The sequence below is a fragment of the Erinaceus europaeus genome, chromosome 5, assembly GCF_950295315.1.
Source record: "Erinaceus europaeus chromosome 5, mEriEur2.1, whole genome shotgun sequence".
NCBI classification, from domain to species: Eukaryota; Metazoa; Chordata; class Mammalia; order Eulipotyphla; family Erinaceidae; genus Erinaceus; species Erinaceus europaeus.
In genome coordinates, this window is record NC_080166.1 from 128,187,249 (window position 1) to 128,205,757 (window position 18,509).

Genomic DNA, 18,509 nt, shown 5'->3' on the forward strand with positions numbered 1-18,509 from the left:
AAGAAAGGAAGGAAGGAAGGAAGAAAGGAGAAAAGTGGCAAGTGAAGGGAGCCAGGCAGGGGCATGCCCAGTTGAACACACTCATTGTCATGCACACGGACCCGGTTCAAGCCTCTGAACCACAGTAGGGACGCTCCATATGCAGTTAAGTGGTGCTGCAGGTCTGTCTTTCTCTCTTCCTCCCCCTTCCCTTTCAATTCCTCTCTGGTCTATCAAATACAAATATTCAAGGGCTGGGCAGCAGTGCACCAATAGAGTATATAAGTGAACCTGGGTTCAGGCCCCCCGTCCCTACCTGTTGGGAGGAAGCTTCACAAGTGGTGAAGCATTGCTGCAAGTGTCTCTCTTTCCCTATTTCTGTCTCTGCCCTAATACAATCAATATTTCTGACGCCATACATATTAAAGAAAAGGAGTAAGTAGAGACCTGGCCTGAGGAGGCCTCCCAGTACTGCTGCCCCTGTGAGGCCAGGCTGTGCTAAGCATGTGTGTGTGCACCCGCATGGAGCCCACAGGCAGGCCAGGCGGACGGCGAGTCTGAGAAGAGCCACTTACTCTCCGCACCCCAGAGAGCAGGAAGCCCGTGCCGGAAGCCCGCCTTTGTCAGTGAAGGGAGCGGAGCTGAGGAAATCTGGGGGACCCACCCCGAGGGAAACACACCCGCCACTGGTGGAGACGTAAGAGGACACTCACCTGAGATCTGGACATCCCTGAAAGAAAAAGCAAAAGAGCCAATGTGAATGAGGGCCGAGTTCTTCAAACCCCAAGTCAGCCCCTCTGACATTCCCCCAAGGCCACACGTCCCGTGAGGCCGTGGGGATGGAGAGCTAGAGTCCCAGTAGGACCATTTCCTCCTGCAGACACGTCGGAGCTGCCCACAGGAGACAACAGCACATGGGCTGAGGTGAGGATAAAATCAGGGTGTCACCCACCTTCCTTCCAGAACCTTCTGCACAGAGACAGGGAGGGAAAGCTAGCATAGCTCTAAAGCTTCCTCCAGTGCAGCGGGGGGCCAGGCTCAGACCCAGTGCTCTGTCCCAGTAAGCTAGCTCACAAGTTGAAGAAATCTCAAATTCATTCATTCATTCATTCATTCATTCATTCATTCATTCTTTCTTTCTTTCTTTCTTTCTTTTCTAATTTGATAGGACACAGAGATATTGAAAAAGGAGGGGAGATAGAGAGGGAGAGGGGGAAAAGAGATATCTGCAGTACTGTTTTACTGCTTGTGAAATTTCCCTCCTACAGCTACGGAGTGGAGGATTGAACCCGGGGCCTTACACAAGGTAGTGTGTGCTCTCAACCAGGCTACCCACTCTCTGGTCCCCGAGGTCTAAAAATGCTTATGCCTAGAGGAAAGAGGGGAGCAAAAGAGACCCCTCTCCCTAGCCATCACTTCTCCCTTTTCCCTGGGATAAAACCACTCCAGCTTTCAGAGTCTAAGGAGTATGCTGGTTTATTATGATTTTTGGAATTATAATAAAAGGCTATGGTCTGGACGGTGGTGCAGTGGATAAAGCACTGGACTCTCAAGCATAAGGTTCAGAGTTCAACTCCTGGCAACACATGTACCAGAGTGATGTCTGGTTCTTTCTCTCTTTCTGCCTATCTTTCTCATGAGTAAATAAAATATTTTTTTAAAGGGAGAGAGGGAGGGAAGGAAGAAGGAAGAAAGAGGGAAGGAAAGAAAGGAAGGAAGGAAGGAAGGAAGGAAGGAAGGAAGGAAGGAAAGGACAGAGCATCCCAGCAAGCCAGCACAAACCAAATGGCCCTGAACACCTTGAGCTGTGAGGCGGACCCTTCGCCCCCACAGCCCCAGCCTTCCGTGACCCCTAACTTAGGCGAGTTCCTCAGCAGAAAGAGACCGGGCTCTCTGCCTACCTGTGAGAAGGGGCTGCTCTGAGGGTGGAGGGTGGACCGAGGAAGTCATGGGCAGGGCGTCAGGCATGTGACCTGTTAGATGAAGACCACACCAGCCACCCTGAGATGGCACCATGTGAGTGTCCACAAAGCGGCCTGGGAGATGATGTAGTGGATAGAGCACTGGACTCTCAAGCAGGAGGCCCAAGTTCAATCCCCAGCACTGCAAGTGCCAGTGTGGTGCTCTGGTTCTCTCTTACTTGCTGCCTATCTCTCATTAATAACAAAATCAATCTTAAAAAAAGTTTACAGTGGCCAGGTGGTGTCACACCTGGTTGAGTGCACACATTACAGAGTGCAAAGACCTGGGTTCAAGCCCCTGGTCACCACCTGCAGGGGGAAAGCTTCATGAGTGGTGAAACAGGGCTGCAGGTGTCTCTCTTTCTCTTTCTCCTCCTTCTCTCTCAATTTCTTTTTTTTAAATTTTTTAAATTTCTTTATTGGGGAATTAATGTTTTACATTCCTCTCTCGATTTCTCTGTGTCTATCCAGTAATAAATAAAAATATTTTAAAAATTACAATGCACTGTGTCCAGTGAGATAAGCCAAAAAGAGGACAAATACTGGATAGAATTTAATTTATAGGTAGAATTTAAGAAACAAGGACAGGCTGGGAGAGATAGCATAATGATCATGCAAACAGACTTTCATGCCTGGGGCTTCCAGGTCTCAGGTTCAATCCCCCACACCACCATAAGCCAGAGCAGTGCTCCGGTAAAAAAGAAAGAAAGAAAGAGAGAGAGAAGGAAAGAAAGAAAGAAAGAGAGAGAGAGAGAAAGAAAGGAACAAGGACAGAAAAGGACAACAGAAAGCAAAACTTGGACTCTGTGTGGGAGGGTGTATTGCACCAAAGCAAAGGACTCTGGGGAAGGAGGGACACAGAAGGGATGAAGGGGTCTTGTTGTATAATGATGAAAAGGACCTAAGTTGGTGGTGAAAATATTTTGCAGACACCTTTCACAGGGACATAAGACATTGAACCCATATGTCAGCAGCTGTACTGGAAACTATAAATCCCAATAAAATGAAAAAGAAAAAGAAAGGGGGGGGCAGGGTGGCAGCGTACCCAGTCAAGCACACACAGTACTGTGCGCAAGGACCCACACAAGGACCCGGGTTGGAGCCTCTGCTCCCCACCTGAGTGGGGAAGTAGGTGTACAGGTGTCTTTCTGCCTCTCCCCTCTCGATTTTTCTCTCTGTCCCATTGAATAAAATAGAAAAAAAAAAAAAAAAGGAAAAAATGGTCACCAGGAGCAGTGCATTCATAATGCCAGCACTGAATCCCTAGAAGCAGTTAAAATAATAATAATAAATAAACAAGTTTCCATGGATGAGGGCTAGGGACATCAAAACACCAGTCAGAAGATGGGCTGAATTCAAAGCCAGTTTTCTCACTGTGTCCAGGACTCGTCCCCACAGATGACCAGACCGGTTCTTGGGGTGTGCCTTCTACAGAGAAGCAACAGAGACTTAGGAAAGCCCGACTCTGCTGAGGTCACCGGGAACTCCACTGTGATCATTACTTATTCATATTTCTAAGAATTCCCATTCACAGGGAAAGACTCCCTTTGGCTAAGATTACGCCTATGACTTTTAAAACATTGATTAATTAGTTAGGTAAAGGGGGGAGAGAACCAGAGCATCATTCTGGCACACGTGATGCCGGGGATTGAACTTAGAGACTTCATACTTCTCCCAGGCCATGGCACCTATAACTTCTGGCTGAATATTATTTTTAAAACCTGTTATTTGCTAAATACCAATGCCAAAGGTTTGATTTACTTTGAAGCTGAGTAGAATCACAGAAAAGAGACTGGGGAGAAAGCTCATTGACTGACCTTAAGACCTGAGTGGGGCTTTGGTGTCTATCTCTCTCTCAGAAAGACAAATAAATGAATCTTAAAAATAAATGGGGGGGGGGGGAGTCTGGCGGTAGTGCAGTGGGTTAAGCGCACGTGGCGCAAAGCACAAGGACCAGCATAAGGATCCTGATTCAAACCCCCAGGTCCCCACCTGCAAGAGAGTCACTTCACAAGCGGTGAAGCAGGTCTGCAGGTGTCTATCTTTTTCTCCCCCCCTGTCTTCCCCTCCTCTCTCCATTTATCTCTGTCCTACCCAACAACAATGACATCCATAACAACAATAACTACAACAATAAAAAAGGGCAACAAAAGGGAATAAATAAATAAATAAATAAATAAATAAGGGAGGGAGTCGGGTGGTAGCGCAGCGGGTTAAGCACACTTGCACAAAGCGCAAGGACTGAAGTAAGGATCGTGGTTCAAGCCCCCGGCTCCCCACCTGCAGGGGAGTCGCTTCACAGTCAGTGAAACAGGTCTGCAAGTGTCTGACTTTCTCTCCCCCTCTGTCTTCCCCTCCTCTCTCCATTTCTCTCTGTCCTATCCAACAACAATGACATCAATAATCTTCTTCTTCTAGCGTTTGCCCTTCTTCCGTAGCCAGTCAACAGCGTCAGGTTGAGCCTGATGTAAAGTTTCGAGACCTCCTTTGAATCTGGAGAGGTGGCAGTCGTTGACTATGTGGGTCATAGTCTGTCTGTAGCTGCAGGGGCAGTTCGGGTCGTCTCTGGCTCCCCAGCAATGGAACATAGCGGCGCACCGGCCATGGCCTGTTCGGTAGCGATTGAGGAGGGCCCAATCATAATGCGCTAGGTCAAAGCCGGGTTGACGCTTGCAGGGGTCTGTGATGAGGTATATACATCAATAATAATAACAATAATAACCACAACAACAAAACAAGGGCAACAAAAGGGAATAAATAAATAATAAATTTTAAAAATAAATAAGGGGAACAGGTCGTGGTGCACCTGGTAGAGAACACGTTACCATGTTCCAGGACCTGGAAAAGCTTTCTGAGTGGTGGCGCAGCACTACGGGTGCCTCTTCCTTTCTCTCTTTCACCTATCTCTCCTTTAGGAAAAGTGAGAAAACAGAGCTGGTGTACTGCACCAAAGTAAAAGACTCTGGGGGTGGGGGGAGGGTTCAGGTCCTGGATCATGATGGCAGAGGGGACCTAGTGGGGGTTGAACTGTTATGTGGAAAACTGGGAGATGTTATGCCTGTGCAAACTATTGTATTTACTGCCAACTGTAAACCATTAATCCCTCAATAAAGAATTTTTTTTTTAAAAAGGAAAGAAACAGTGATAAGAATAAAGGAAATTAATAAATAAGAGTAAACCACCCTGAGACTTTACATCTTACTCTAACACCCAAAACTAAATTTGGAAAATGAAATCTCCAAGCTAATGCTTACAAAGAACTGTGACGTGATTTTCAGGCACTGGTCGGGGAAGCATATATTCTGGAAGGTGTGTGTTCCAAAGGGCTCCTTTTATGATTAAGGGGCAGAGGTTGCTGGCTCTTCCTGCAGAGTTCAGAGCTGCTCCCTGGGTATCTTACTGTGGTCAGCATTTCTCGGTACTCTTGTCACCTGCATTGCTATCTTACAAAGTTCCAGGGTACTCACAGTGTTCAAGCTGAGTCTGAAGTCTGATCACAATACTTAGATTATCACACAATTCTGCTTACTTTGGAATAATCATGTTGGCTGGCTGGAAGGCGAGGGGCTGTCCAGAGGGTCAGTTTAACCCATATGTTTGAGTGACCTGGTACTTATTAGTTTCACTCGAGTTTAATTCCTGCACCTTAAGCCAGAACTTGGCAGGGCTCAGCACACCGCAATAAAAACAACGATAATAAAAGTCCTCATTTGACACATGATTTTAAGGTGGGGGGTGGAGACTGTTACTTGCTTTATTTGCTTCTGCAAATTGCCTTCTTTAAAATAACAAAACAAAAATGAGACATCTTTTTTTTTTTTCATGAGAGTGAGAGAGATAAAGAGAGGAGAGCAAGAGAGGCCAGTTTCAGCATATGTGGTGCTTGGGTTCAAACTCAGGCCCTCATAATTGCAAATTCAAAGTTCTACTGTGCCACCTCTCACCTTTTTTAATATGTATACCTCATTTACTTATTTATTAGATAGCAACAAAGAGAAATCCAGAGGGAAGGGCAGTGGGTCAGGTGGTAGCTCACCAGGTTAAGCACATATAGCACAAAGCTCAAGGACCCAGGTTCGAGCCCCCACTCCCCACCTGTAGGGGAGTCGCTTCACAAGTGGTGAAGCAGGTCTGCAGGTGTCTGTCTTTCTCTCCTCCTCCTCCTCCTCTCTATCTCCCTTTCCTTCTCAGTTTCTCTCTGTCCTATCCAATAAAACAAAATAAACAAACAAAAATGGTTGGCAGGAGCAGTGGATTCGTAGTGCAGGCACCAAGCCCCAGTGCTCACCCTGGAAGCAAAAAAAAAAAAAAAAAAAAAAGAGGGACTGGAGATGGATGGATGAGAGATAGAGAGGCACCTGCAGCATTGCTTCACCACTCAAGAAACTTCCCCACTGTTGGCGGGGACCAGGTCCTTGTGCATGCTGACAGGGAAGTGCGGCCAGGTGTTCCACCACCCGGCACCCCTGCCCCCCTTTTATATTTATTTATTTTCCCTTTTGTTGCCCTTGTTTTTTTATTGTTGTTGTTATTGATTTCATCACTGTTAAATAGGACAGAGAGAAATGGAGAGAGGAGGGGAAGACAGAGAGGGGGAGAGAGAGATAGACACCTGCAGACCTGCTTCACCGCCTGTGAAGCGACTCCCCTGCAGGTGGGGAACCGGGGGCTCAAACCAGGATCCCCACGCCAGTCCTTGTGCTTCGTGCCACGTGTACCTAACCCACTGCACTACTGCCCGACTCCCCCCTGCCCCTTTTTAAGATTAATTTTATTATTTGTCATGTATGGGGGAGAGTTCACATGGGGGGAAGCCAAGTAGGACAGCACCCTGGAATATGCAGTCCTAGGGATGGAACTGGGAACCTTGGGCAAGCCAGTCCAGTGCTTCACCGTCCCAGCGGTTTCCACACCTCCAGTTGCTAACATTCATTTCCACCTCTAACACAGGGGCTGCCTCCAGGGCATGTGGGGTCAGGTACACCAGGACTGAAATAAGTACACAAGGTTCTATCAGGCTTCGTAGCAGGTGCCTCACAAGAGTGAGCTGAGATCTCCAGAAGGCAATGGCCTCTCCTGGAACACCCCTGCCCACTCCTGGGGAGGAGGGGGCAGACATGGTTCCCTAGACTACTCTGCTCTACATTGCCTTAGCATCCAAGGGGACTGGGAGGCTGGGTCCCAGCTGGGAGACACTCTCATCACAGCCAGAGGGCCTGGGGACACTGGCCGAAGCAACATGCAGAGGCAGAGGGAAGCTACCACAGCAGAGTCGCTGAGGTCACAGCCCAGGTGCAAAAAACCAGGAAAATTCCCCGAGTTGCACAACCAGGAACACTCTTTCGTGGTCTGTGACAACAGACCTCCCTCTCTCCACGGCAAGAGAATAATAAGAGTAACAGTCCTCTGCTGACTCAGTCAGGACTGCAAAGGCCATGGGACCCTCTCTGGTCAGAGCAATCAGGCTGGAGCCAGGACATGGTACCCAGTCCATGGGGTCCCCTCAGTCCATGATGCTCCGTTGGATGCTGGGAATGGACCCCAGAGCCTCCCTGTGGAAAAGTATTTGCTCTGCTGGCTGAGACATCTCTGGGATGGGGGCTGGAGGGTGGCGCACCTGGTTAAGCTCACACATGATCATGAATGAGGACCCAGGTTCGCGTTCCCACTCCCCAATAGGGAAGCTTCATGAGTGGTGAAGTACCCCCTCTCAATCTCCCCCTCCTTTTCTCAATTTCTCTGTCCTATCCAAAAAAGAAAAGAAAAGAAAAGAAAAGAGTCAGGTAGTAGCGCAGGGACCGGTGTAACGATCCCAGTTTGAGCCCCCAGCCCCCCACCTGCAGGGGAGTCGCTTCACAGGCGGTGAAGCAGGTCTGCAGGCGTCTCTCTTTCTCTCCCCCCTCTCTGTCTTCCCCTCCTCTCCTCATTTCTCTCTGTCCTATCCAACAACAATGACATCAATAACACCAGCAATAAAACAACAAGGGCAACAAAAGGGAATAAATAAATAAATATTTAAAAAAAGAAAAAAAAAAGGAACGGGGGGAAAGGCAAAAAGTGGTCATTGGAAGCAGTGGATTCGTAGTGCCGGCACCGAGCCCCAGCAATAACCCTGGTGACAGAAAGAGGAAGAAACAAAGGCAGAGGACTAGTTGGGGAGCTGTGTCTCCGGAGGTGTGTGCGCGCGAACATCGCTCACTAGAGATTCTAGCTGGGAGGCCTGGGAGGCGGCACAGCAGACAGCGTGTTAGCTGCTCAGGCATGAGGCCCCGAGTTGGATCCTTGACATCAAGTTTGTCAGAGTGGTGCTCTGGCTCTCTTTCTCTTTCTACCTCTCAGCACCTTACCTGTGAAGTAAATAAACAAATAAACTAGGAAATATCTAGCAGGGCTGGGCAGTGATGCACCCGGTACAATGTACATATCACCACGTGTGAGAACCCAGGTTCAAGTCCCCGGTCCTCACCTGCAGGAGAGTAGACTTCATGAGCAGTGGATGTGTGCTGCAGATGTCTCTCTTCCCCCACCCCCGGGCCCCCCTTTCCATCCCTATTTCTGTCCCTATCAAAAAAGAAAGAAAAACAAAACACCCCCGCTAGATTTGTCCTACAAACTAAAGTAAATCGAGCTTTCTTATGTCTTTTAAATGCAGCACTAAGATCTAGTGGGTATACAATATCACTGACCTAGGTCAATTTTTCCTTTTTCCTTTTTAAGTTTAGAAACGGGGGTGGAGGGGGAGACACAGAGGGAAGGAGAGATACCACAAGCCACGCCACTACCCATGATGTTTCTTCTTGCGTCTTGTCTGTGACGTCCCCACGTGGTGCCAAGGCTCATTGTAGAGGGTGCAGCATTTCCAGGTTTCTGAAATCTAGAGAAATGCTCAATTTGGGGCCTAGCGGTGGTGCACCTGGTTACGCACGCACATTACAGTGCTCAAGGACCTAAGTTCAAGCCCCTGATCTTGACAAATGGTGAAGCAGGGCTGCAGGTGTCTGTCTCTTTCCCTCTCTATCTCCCTCTCCCCTCTCAACTTCTGTCTATTCAGTAATAAAGAAAGGGAAAGAAGGAAGTAAGGAAGGAAGGGAGGAAGGAAGGAAGGAAAGAAAAAACGCTCAATTTTACTGGGCCAGGGAGATAGTACTGTAGTTACACAACAGACTTTCATGCCAGAGACTTTGAGGTCCCAGGTTCAATTCCTGGCACTGTAAGCCAGAGCTGAGCAGGGTTCTTGTTCAAATCTTTGTATTTTATCTATTTCACAAGATGGAGGTCGGAGTATCTCTGATATACATGGTGCTGGGGCTTAATTAAACTTGGGACTTTATTTATTTTTTATATTTACTTATTTTTCCTTTTGTTGCCCTTTTTTATTGTTGTAGTTATTATTGATGTCGTCGTTGTTAGATAAGACAGAGAGGAAGGGAAGACAGAGAGGAGGAGAGAAAGACAGACACCTGCAGACCTGCTTCACCGCCTGTGAAGTGACTCCCCTGCAGGTGGGGAGCCGGGAGTTCGAACTGGGATCCTTATGCCGGTCCTTGTGCTTTGCATCACGTGCGCTTAACCCGCTGTGCTACAAGCCCGACTCCTAAACTTGGGACTTTAATGCCTAGAAATCCACAGCTAGCTGTGTGCAAGCTCAAGCTCACACAGGCTGAAGCTCCCACGCTGACAGCATCTAGCTTCTTCTTCCTTTTTAAATATTTATTTATTCCCTTTTGTTGCCCTTGTTGTTTTATTGTTGTAGTTATTGTTATTATTGATGTCATAGTCAACGACTGCCACCTCTCCAGATTCAAAGGAGGTCTCGAAACTTTACATCAGGCTCAACCTGACGCTGTTGACTGGCTACGGAAGAAGGGCAAACGCTAGTAGTAGTAGTATTGATGTCGTTGTTATTGTTGTAGTTATTATTGTTATTGCTGTCATTGTTGTTGGATAGGACAGAGAGAAATGGAGAGAGGAGGGGAAGACAGAGAGGGGGAGAGAAAGACAGACACCTGCAGACCTGCTTCACTGCTTGTAAAGTGACTCCTCTGCAGGTGGGGAGCCAGGGCTCGAACCGGGATCCTTATTCTGGTCCTTGTGCTTTGCGCCACCTGCGCTTAACCCGCTGCGCTACCGCCCGGCTCCCAGCATTTAGCTTCTTACTGTGGCTCGCAGGAGTTTTTAAGTCCTTCCTCTGAGAGCTTTGAATGGGTGTCCTCAGGGAAGCACACTGGTGGAAGTTTCCAGCCTGAGGCCTGGGCCCAGGCTCGCTTTTGCATATCCCCATGGGCAGTAACTAGGCACCTCACTGAGCTCTCTTATCTGAATGAAAAAGCAGTGGCCTGGAGCAGGGGCAAAATCTCAGCCCCTTCCTTTCAGCAGCTTGGGAGCAAGCCTGGGCTGAACCTGAAGAACCAGGTCCTCCTCCTTCCTGGGGGGGAGTCTGAGGACGAGGTTCCTCTTCCCCTTGGCATCAACCACGGAGACTGCCTGCTCCCTGCGGTTACAGACAGACTATGACCCACATAGTCAACGACTGCCACCTCTCCAGATTCAAAGGAGGTCTCGAAACTTGACATCAGGCTCAACCTGACGCTGTTGACTGGCTACGGAAGAAGGGCAAACGCTAGAAGAAGAAGAAGAAGAAGAAGAACTGCCTGCTCTCGGGTCAAATACCTCAGTGACCTGTCGTGGCCATCAGACCCAGCGCTGCCAGGCACCCTGTGAGCTGGCCCACTGTCCACTTTCCCTGTGAGCAACCTGCCTGTGGTTGGGCCCAGCCACAACCCTGGGGTGAAGTTGCAACACCTCAGGCCCAGGCCTCCTTCTGCCGCCCAGGCAGCGACATGAGTCAGAGAGCCACCCCCTGAAAACACCCTGCTCCTTCTTACTCCATCATCAGCAAGGAGGAACGGCCTGGAATGTTCCTCTGAGCCCGCCCTTGTTTTCAGTCTTTTATAACCTCACCTGGGACACCTACCCACTTTCCCACCTGTGGAAGAGAGGACCCAGGTGTCCTGTCCATGAGGGAGCCAGGAGGCCCCCAGAGGTGGCACATGCCGGCCCCACGCCCACCCTGGGTCTGGAACACAAGGCCTGTCTGTCTGTCTCTCTCGTGAAAGATCCCTGTGGCTCAACTAGTTGGTGGGGCTGTTCAATCTGCTCCCTGGTCTCCCAAGGATTACATATCCCAGCCGCCCCATGGTGTGGGAGATGAGGTCTCTGAGCTTCTGTTCCTGCCCCTAGAGATGAGGCCTTCTTCAAGGACACTAGCTTTTACCTTCACTCAGTAACCAGGTTTTGAGTATGTGAGGCCCTGGGTTCCATCCCTGCCACCCCGTCCCCAAAATATGCAATAATGATTTAGGCCCACGCCCATCAGCCTTCACTGTGTCACACCAGTCCGTCACTCCCGTTTTTCTACTTAAAAAAAAATTATTTATTTATGTATTGTCGGATAGACACAGTGAGAAACTGAGAGGTGAGGGGGAACTAGAGAGGGAGAAAGACAGAGACACCTGTAGTCCTGTTTCATCACTCATGAAGCCTTACCCCTACAGGTGGGTGGGGACCAGGGGCTTGAACCTGGGTCCTTGTGCACTAAACCAGGTGTGTCACAGATCACTGCTGTTCTTTTTTTTTTGTTTTAATTGCCTCCAGGGTTATCTGGAGGGTTATCCAGATTATCACTCTGGTGCTGCCAGAGATTGAACTCAGGACCCCATGCTTGAGAGTCCAACACTTTACCCACTGTGCCACCTCCTGGACCACAGATAATTTTACTTATGAGCAAAAAGAAGGAGAGAAGGAGAGAGAACCAGAACATCACTCGGGCATAACTCAGGCAGTACCAGGGACGGAACTCAGGATCTCATGCTTGAGACGTCACCACTTTCTCCACTGTGCCATCTCTCGGGCCCTTTTACTCTTCTCATGTCATCATTAATGTGACAAAGGACAGAGTATTAGAGTGCCACTCTGGCATATGCGATGCCTGGGGTTAAACACGGGACCTCATGCTTTGAAGTTCAGCACTTCCCCCCCTTGCTCCTTCCAGGAACTTGACCCTTTTTTATTTTTCCCTGCCGCCGGCACCTACACAACTCCACCACTCCTGGTGGCTTTCTCTCTCTCTCTCTCTCTCTCTCTCTTTCATTCTTTCTGTCTTTCTTCCTTTCATTTCTGACAGAGACAGAAATGCAGAAGGGAGAGAGCGCAGGTGAAAGGGGCAGCTGGAGGCACCTGCAGCACTGCTCCAACACTCTAAGCTTCTCCCTTGTGAGTGGGGACCCAGGGCTTGAACCCTGTGCACCCCCACCTGGCCCAGGCTGACTCTCTTTATCCCTCCTCTCACCCGTCTTGCTACAGAGTCCCCAAATGAGACGGTGGCGGGAAGAACTGGCACAGTCTAGTCTTTGGCTTGCCGATGGTGGCCATGTTTTGGGTAAATTAGTGTCAGGAGTTTGAGAATGATCTCCCAAAGGTGGTGTTAAGAACAGCAGTGATTAGAGGCCAGGCAGTAGCGCAGTGGGTTAAGCGCACGTGGTGGAAAGCACAAGGACCAGATAAGGATCCCGGTTCGAGTCCCTGGCTCCCCACCTGCAGGGGGGTCGCTTCACAGCTGGTGAAGCAGGTTTGCAGGTGTCTATCTTTGTCTTCCCCTCCTCTCTCCATTTCTCTCTGTCCTATCCAACAACGACAACAACAAAAATAACTACAACAATAAAAACAAGGGAAACAAAAGGGAATAAATAAATATTTTTAAAATAATAATAAATATATCTGTCAAAAAAATTGCATGGACTCTGGCTAAGTTCAGGATGAGGGGAAATACAGAAATGTCCCCAAACCTTCAGTAAAAGCGTCCCCAGCCCTAACTGGCCTCAGAGGTGGCTCTACTCCGGTCCTTGGGGAGGCTTCAGCACTGGCTGTTGTGTCCTCTTGGGTCACAAGAGAAGGAGCCCTTCCCCCAGTTCTGTCTCTCAGTACCAGGAGAGTCCTGGCTGTCCTGAGCCCTCCATCCCCAGACAGAACTGAGGAAAGGGCTCTTTCTGTTTCCCCACAGATCACATTTTCTTGGGACACAGCTCTGCCTATTTGTTCACATCTTTCCAACTACGAGGTTGGGTTTGAATTGCTGGCACAGAGAAGGTATGGTCCAGGGCGGGGGAGACAGCATAATGATTATGCAAAGAGGCTCTCATGGCTGAGGTTCTGAAGTCTCAGGTTCAATCCCCTGCACCACCATAAACCAGAGGTGAGCAGTGCTCTGGTAAAAAAAAGTACGGTCTCCAAAGTTGAGATATTTACTATCTGACCCTCTTTCAGAGAGGTTTGCCAACCTAAGAGTGAAGAGCTGTCTCCTTGCGACTCTCCTTGTAGCCACCAGGTTTTTGAGTGTTTGTCTTTCAATCTCAAGGGACAATCTAAAGATCTGTCCTCATAAGGTGACAATAGTGCAACTATAGGGACTGTGGGGTGACGCACCTGGTTAAGCACACACATTACAGTGCACAAGGACCCAGGTTCAAAGCCCCTGGTCCCCACCTGCAGTGGGAAAGCTTCAGGAGTGGTGATGCAGGGCTGCAGGTGTCTCTCTGTCTTTCTCCCTCTCTATCTCCCCTCCCCTCTCAATTTCTGTCTCTATTAATAATATAATAAATAGTGCGTCTTTTCTACTTTCCAAATCTTTTTTTCTCTCTCTCTCTTTAAAAAATAAGTTTCCTTTTAAGAAATTTATTATATTTATTTATTGATTGACTGATAGAGACGGCGAGAAATTGAGAGGAATGGAGAGAAAGAAAGACACCTGCAGCCCTGTTTCACCACTTACAAAGCTTTCACCCTGCAGGTGGGGACCGGGGGGCTTGAACCCAGGTCCTTGAGCATTGTAACATGTGTCCTCAACCAGGTGAACCACTACCTGGTGAGCTCTCTCTCTCTCTTTTTTTTTTTTTTTTTTACCAGAGCACTGCTCAGCTCTGGCTCATGGTGGTGTGGGGGATTGAACCTGGGATTTTGGAGCCTCAGAAATGAGAGTTTCTTTGTATAACCATTATGCTATGTACCCCCACCCTCTCTCTTTTTGTACTTAGTAAACTAAAGAGAAGTTGAACAATTAGGAAGGGATTATTATTTTTTGTTTAAAAATAAAACGTGTTGAAATACGCATTTTCCATCTCTACTAGAATGAGGAGGCAACAATAACAATAACTGGCAACAATCACTGGCAACAATAACAATAACAACAACAAACTACTGAAGGGTTAATCTGCAAACTAAAAAGCACCCATTCACTCCCAAATTTCTGAAGTTAACTTTGGGTTTAATCATTATAACTAGGCAACAGCAGAGGCTGGGAGTAGAGCTGCCTTAGGAATACTGGGAAATACAGGGGCTGGAAAAATGGCTCGCCACACAGAGGACCGGCCTGGCCCTGGGTGCCTGGCTGTACCCGGAGGAAGTACTGTGGCACCAGAGTGCTGGGGTCTTTCTCTGCCACTCTACAGAAACGGACAAAAGAATGTCGCGGGAAAGTGGCATTGCTAATGTGTGGCTCCTGCTACACTCACACTAAAAAAATTTTTAAAAAGAGAAAGAAAGAAAGAAAAAGAGAGAGAGAAGCAGGAGTAGATAACATAATAGTTTTACAAAGAGACTTTCATGCCTGAGGCTTGAAAGTCCCCAGGTTCAGTCCCCTGCACCACCATAAGCCAGAGCTGAGGCCTGGTGAAAGAAAGAAAGAGAGGCCAGGCAGTGGCACACCTGGCTAAGCGCACACATTACAGTGCACAAGGACCCGGGTTCAAGCCCCTGGTCCCCACCTGCAGGGGGAAAGCGTCACAAGTGGTGAAGCAGGGCTGCAGGTGTGTCTCTGTCTCTCTCCCTCTCTCTCCCCCCTCCCTTCTCAATTTCTCTCTGTCTCTATCTAATATAAATAAATCAATAATAAATAAAAACTTTTTAAGAAGAAAGAATAGAAAGAAAAAGGTCAAGCTGAACAGTGGAGAGTGACTCATCTTTGACATAAGCCTGAATACATGCTCCAGAGTCCCCCCCCATAAGGAACAGGAGGAGCAAACTAGTGACAGTGACGTAGTGAGGTGGGAGGGGAGCCAGCCCCCTGGGCACCCATTAGTGACAGCAGCTGCTCAGGAGCACCCTCTGGAATGGGCGCAGCTGACACAGCCAGCAGGGTGCACGTGGGGCATGGTCACAGCCAGTGGCCCCCCCCCCATTGAGGGCCACTTTTTAACATTTATATTCATTATATTTTAGTGACAGAGAGTACACACAAACACAAAGAGAGAGAGAGAGAGAGATGGATAGCAGAGCACTGCTCAGATCTGTTTGGTGGTGGTGCTGGGGGATTAAACCTGGGACATTACAACCTCAGGCATGAAGATCATAACCAGTACGTTGTCTCCCCAGCCCCAAAGACAATCACTTAGTGAATTCACTCATATGTGCAGTGAAAATAGTCTAGTGGCTGAGAAAAATCCAGACCCAAAGGGCTTAGCCAGGGATGCCCAGGCTTTATGGCACTCAGCCCTTGGAGGGGGGGTGAGGAAGAGGGAGAGGGTGAAAGAGAGGGAGAAGAAAGAATGAAGAGAGGGAGGGAGATGGGGGGGAGGAGAGAAAAGAAGGATTGAGAGGGGAAAAATGAAAGAAAGTAAAAGAAAGAGAAAGAGGGAGCCTGGTGGTAGCACAGCAGGTTAAGCGCAGGTGGCACTAAGCTCAAGGACCTGCCTAAGGATCCAGGTTTGAGCCTCCGGCTCCCCACCTGCAGGGGAGACACTTCACAGGTGGTGAAGCAGGTCTGCAGGTGTCTGTCTTTCTCTTCCCCTCTCTGTCTTCCCCTCTCTCCATTTCTCTCTGTCCTATCCAACAACAACAACATCAATAACAACAACAACAATAACTACAACAATAAAACAACAAGGGCAACAAAAGAGAATAAATAAATATCTTTTTAAAAAGAAAGAGAAGGAGAGAGAGGGGAAGGGAGGAAGGAAGGAAGAGAAAGAAAGAAAAGAAAGAAAGAAAGAAAAAGAAAAAGAAAAAGAAAAAGAAAAAGAAAAAGAAAGAAATGCCATTCTCCTGTGTCTTCTCTTGAAACGTGGAGACAGTGGTGAGGCTGCCCCCTCCCTTCCACTGGTCCCTGGCAGGGCCCCTCCACCAGCCGGGCGCGTGCGCCACCAGCGCCCCTGGACGTCCAGCGGCTCAGCTCAAGTCCACGGCCGCCACCACCACCACCACCACCCCCGCGCACGCAGGGCGGCAGGGCAGGTTCCCGAGTGGGCAGGTCAAGATCAGTGCCCACATTCTTGCAGTTTCAGGGTTCGCACCGAGTGGGGTGTGAGGGTGCTCGGCCAAAGATCCCCCCCGCCCGGGTTCCCCGGAGCGCAGAGTCCGCGCGCCGTCAAGTCCTCGGGTCCCTTCCCGCCGCGGCCACTCTCGTCCCCGGCCACCGCGGAGACCTCGGGGACCCTGGGCGCAGTCCTGGCGAGGCCCCCCTCTTTGCGGAACGTGTGGGCGCAGCCCTCCAGTCCCGGGCGCCCGCGCACCTACCCATGGTGGCGGCTCGGTGCTGGTTCCCCCACGGACACCGGCAGCGTGTAGCCTCCCCGAGGTGTTGCCCGTCTGCGCGGCGACCAGCCAGCCCGGCCACCTGGCCGCTCAGGTGTGCGGGCGGGGCGCCCGGCGCCCGGCTCCTCCCCCCGCCCCGCACCGGGTTCCCCTCCGGGCCAGGGATCCTCCCCCGGCGCTTGGGGGTGGGCTCCCGGCACTGCTGTCACCCAGCACCCGGGCCAGCGAGCATCTGGGCCAACCTTGAGGCACCCTCCTCGAAGGTCCCCCCAACACCAACCGCCCCACATTCCCATCCCACCTTCAGGAGATCTGCGTGGGGCTGAAGAATCTGGATTTCTAACAAGCTGGTGTTCGCGGTGCCTTTCGGTGGACCCCACCACACTCTGTGTGGCTGGCAGGCGTGGGGTGCTGATCTGTCCCCCTGTGTGAAAGGGAACCCGGAGGCCTTTCTGGGGAGGGGTGGGGTGGGGAGAGTTCCAGTACCCCCCTTTTTAAAAAAGAATTGTTTTAAAATATATTTTTTTAAATTTATTACTAGAGAGAGAGAGAGAACCAGACACCAAGTCTGGTACATGTGCTGCCAGGGCTAGAACTCACAACACTCCATTGAGCCACCTCCCAGACCTTTTGAAAGAACTGTTTGAGAACCAGTTCCTTTTTTTAAAAAGGACAACAATGCAGAAAATACCTCCCACTTTTTTTTTTTTAACTCGGCTCTGGCTCACCATGGAGGCTGGGTCTGAACCCAGGACCTCGGCGGCCTCAGGCGTGGCAGTCATTTTGCATACCCACTGAGCTCTTTCCAGGGTTTCCCCCATCTGATTGGCGGTGCAGGCAGCAGGGCTTTTGATGGAGGAGAGCTCCTGGGGTCTTCAAGTACTCAGTACACTTTGCTAGGGCTGGAGGTCACACAACAGCCTCTCTCATGCCTGAGGCACCAGAGGTCCAGGGTTCAATCCCAGGCACCACCGTAAGCCAGAGCTGAGTAGTGATCTGCTTCCTCTCTCTCTCTCTCTCTCTCTCTCTCTATCTCTCTCTCTCTCTCTCACACACACACACACACACACACACACACACACCAGGGCTGGAGAGAGTTCCCCAGGTAGAACACACACCTTGTCACACTAAGAAACTCAAGCCCTAGCACCACACAGTGGGGTGTGGTGGTGTTTCTCTCCACCCCTGCTCTGTGTCTACTTGAATGAAAAAGCAGTGAGACCATGAGTGCACAAGGCCTCCGCTCCTCAGTAAGATTAAACTAGACCACAGAGTGGAAGGCACATATTGGCACGCTGGGCATGGCTTTCCCTCACCCTCCTCCCAGGGTGACTCTGTCTTCCTGGACAGGGAACCCTGATCACCAGCCCTCCTGCCCCTCCTGCTCTGCTCACCTCACTCGCCTGCACCACTCGCCCTTCCCTTCTGTCTGGTTTCTCTAGCTCGGCATGATGTCTTCAAGACCCAGTGGTGTGGCCATGTATGGCTTCCAATGTGCCTCCTTTTTAAGAGTGAAGGGTGTATTTATGTATTTATTTATTTTAAGACATGTAGTTTTCATATATATATATTTTTTATTGGTTAGAGACAAAGAAATTGAGAGGGGAGGAAGAGATAGAGAGGGAGAGAGACAGAGACACCTGCAGCCCTGCTTCACCACTCCTGAAACTTTTCCCCTGCAAGTGTACCAGGGGCTTAACTCAGGTCCTTACACACTGTAATGTGTGTGCTTAAGCAGGTGTGCCGCCTTCTGGCTCCCCTTCTTTTTAGGTATTATTTGTTTTGTTACTGTTTTTTTACTTTTTTTTTTTTTTAACCAAAGCACTGCTTGGCTCTGGCTTAAGGTAGTGCAGGGATTGAACCTGGGACCTTGGATGCCTCAGGCATGAGAGTCTGTTTGCATAACATTATACTGTCTCCCGTGCCCAGAGTGATTTTTTTTTTTCTTTTTTCTTCCAGAAGGTTCCTTTTTAGCCCAGACACTGC

General features: G+C 49.5%; 1 protein-coding gene across 1 annotated transcript in view; it reads right to left on the reverse strand.

Annotated features, from left to right (window-relative positions):
- SLC15A1 (solute carrier family 15 member 1) overlaps positions 1–16,628 on the reverse strand; it is a 54,185-nt gene extending 37,557 nt beyond the window's left edge. Inside the window, exons 1-2 of the mRNA XM_060191785.1 lie at positions 16,506–16,628; positions 693–709 (exon numbers count right to left, since the gene is read on the reverse strand). Coding sequence (XP_060047768.1) covers positions 693–709; positions 16,506–16,509 — 21 coding nt within the window. The 5' untranslated portion in view covers positions 16,510–16,628. The remainder of the gene's footprint in view (positions 1–692; positions 710–16,505) is intronic.
- Between the last annotated feature and the right edge of the window lie 1,881 nt (positions 16,629–18,509).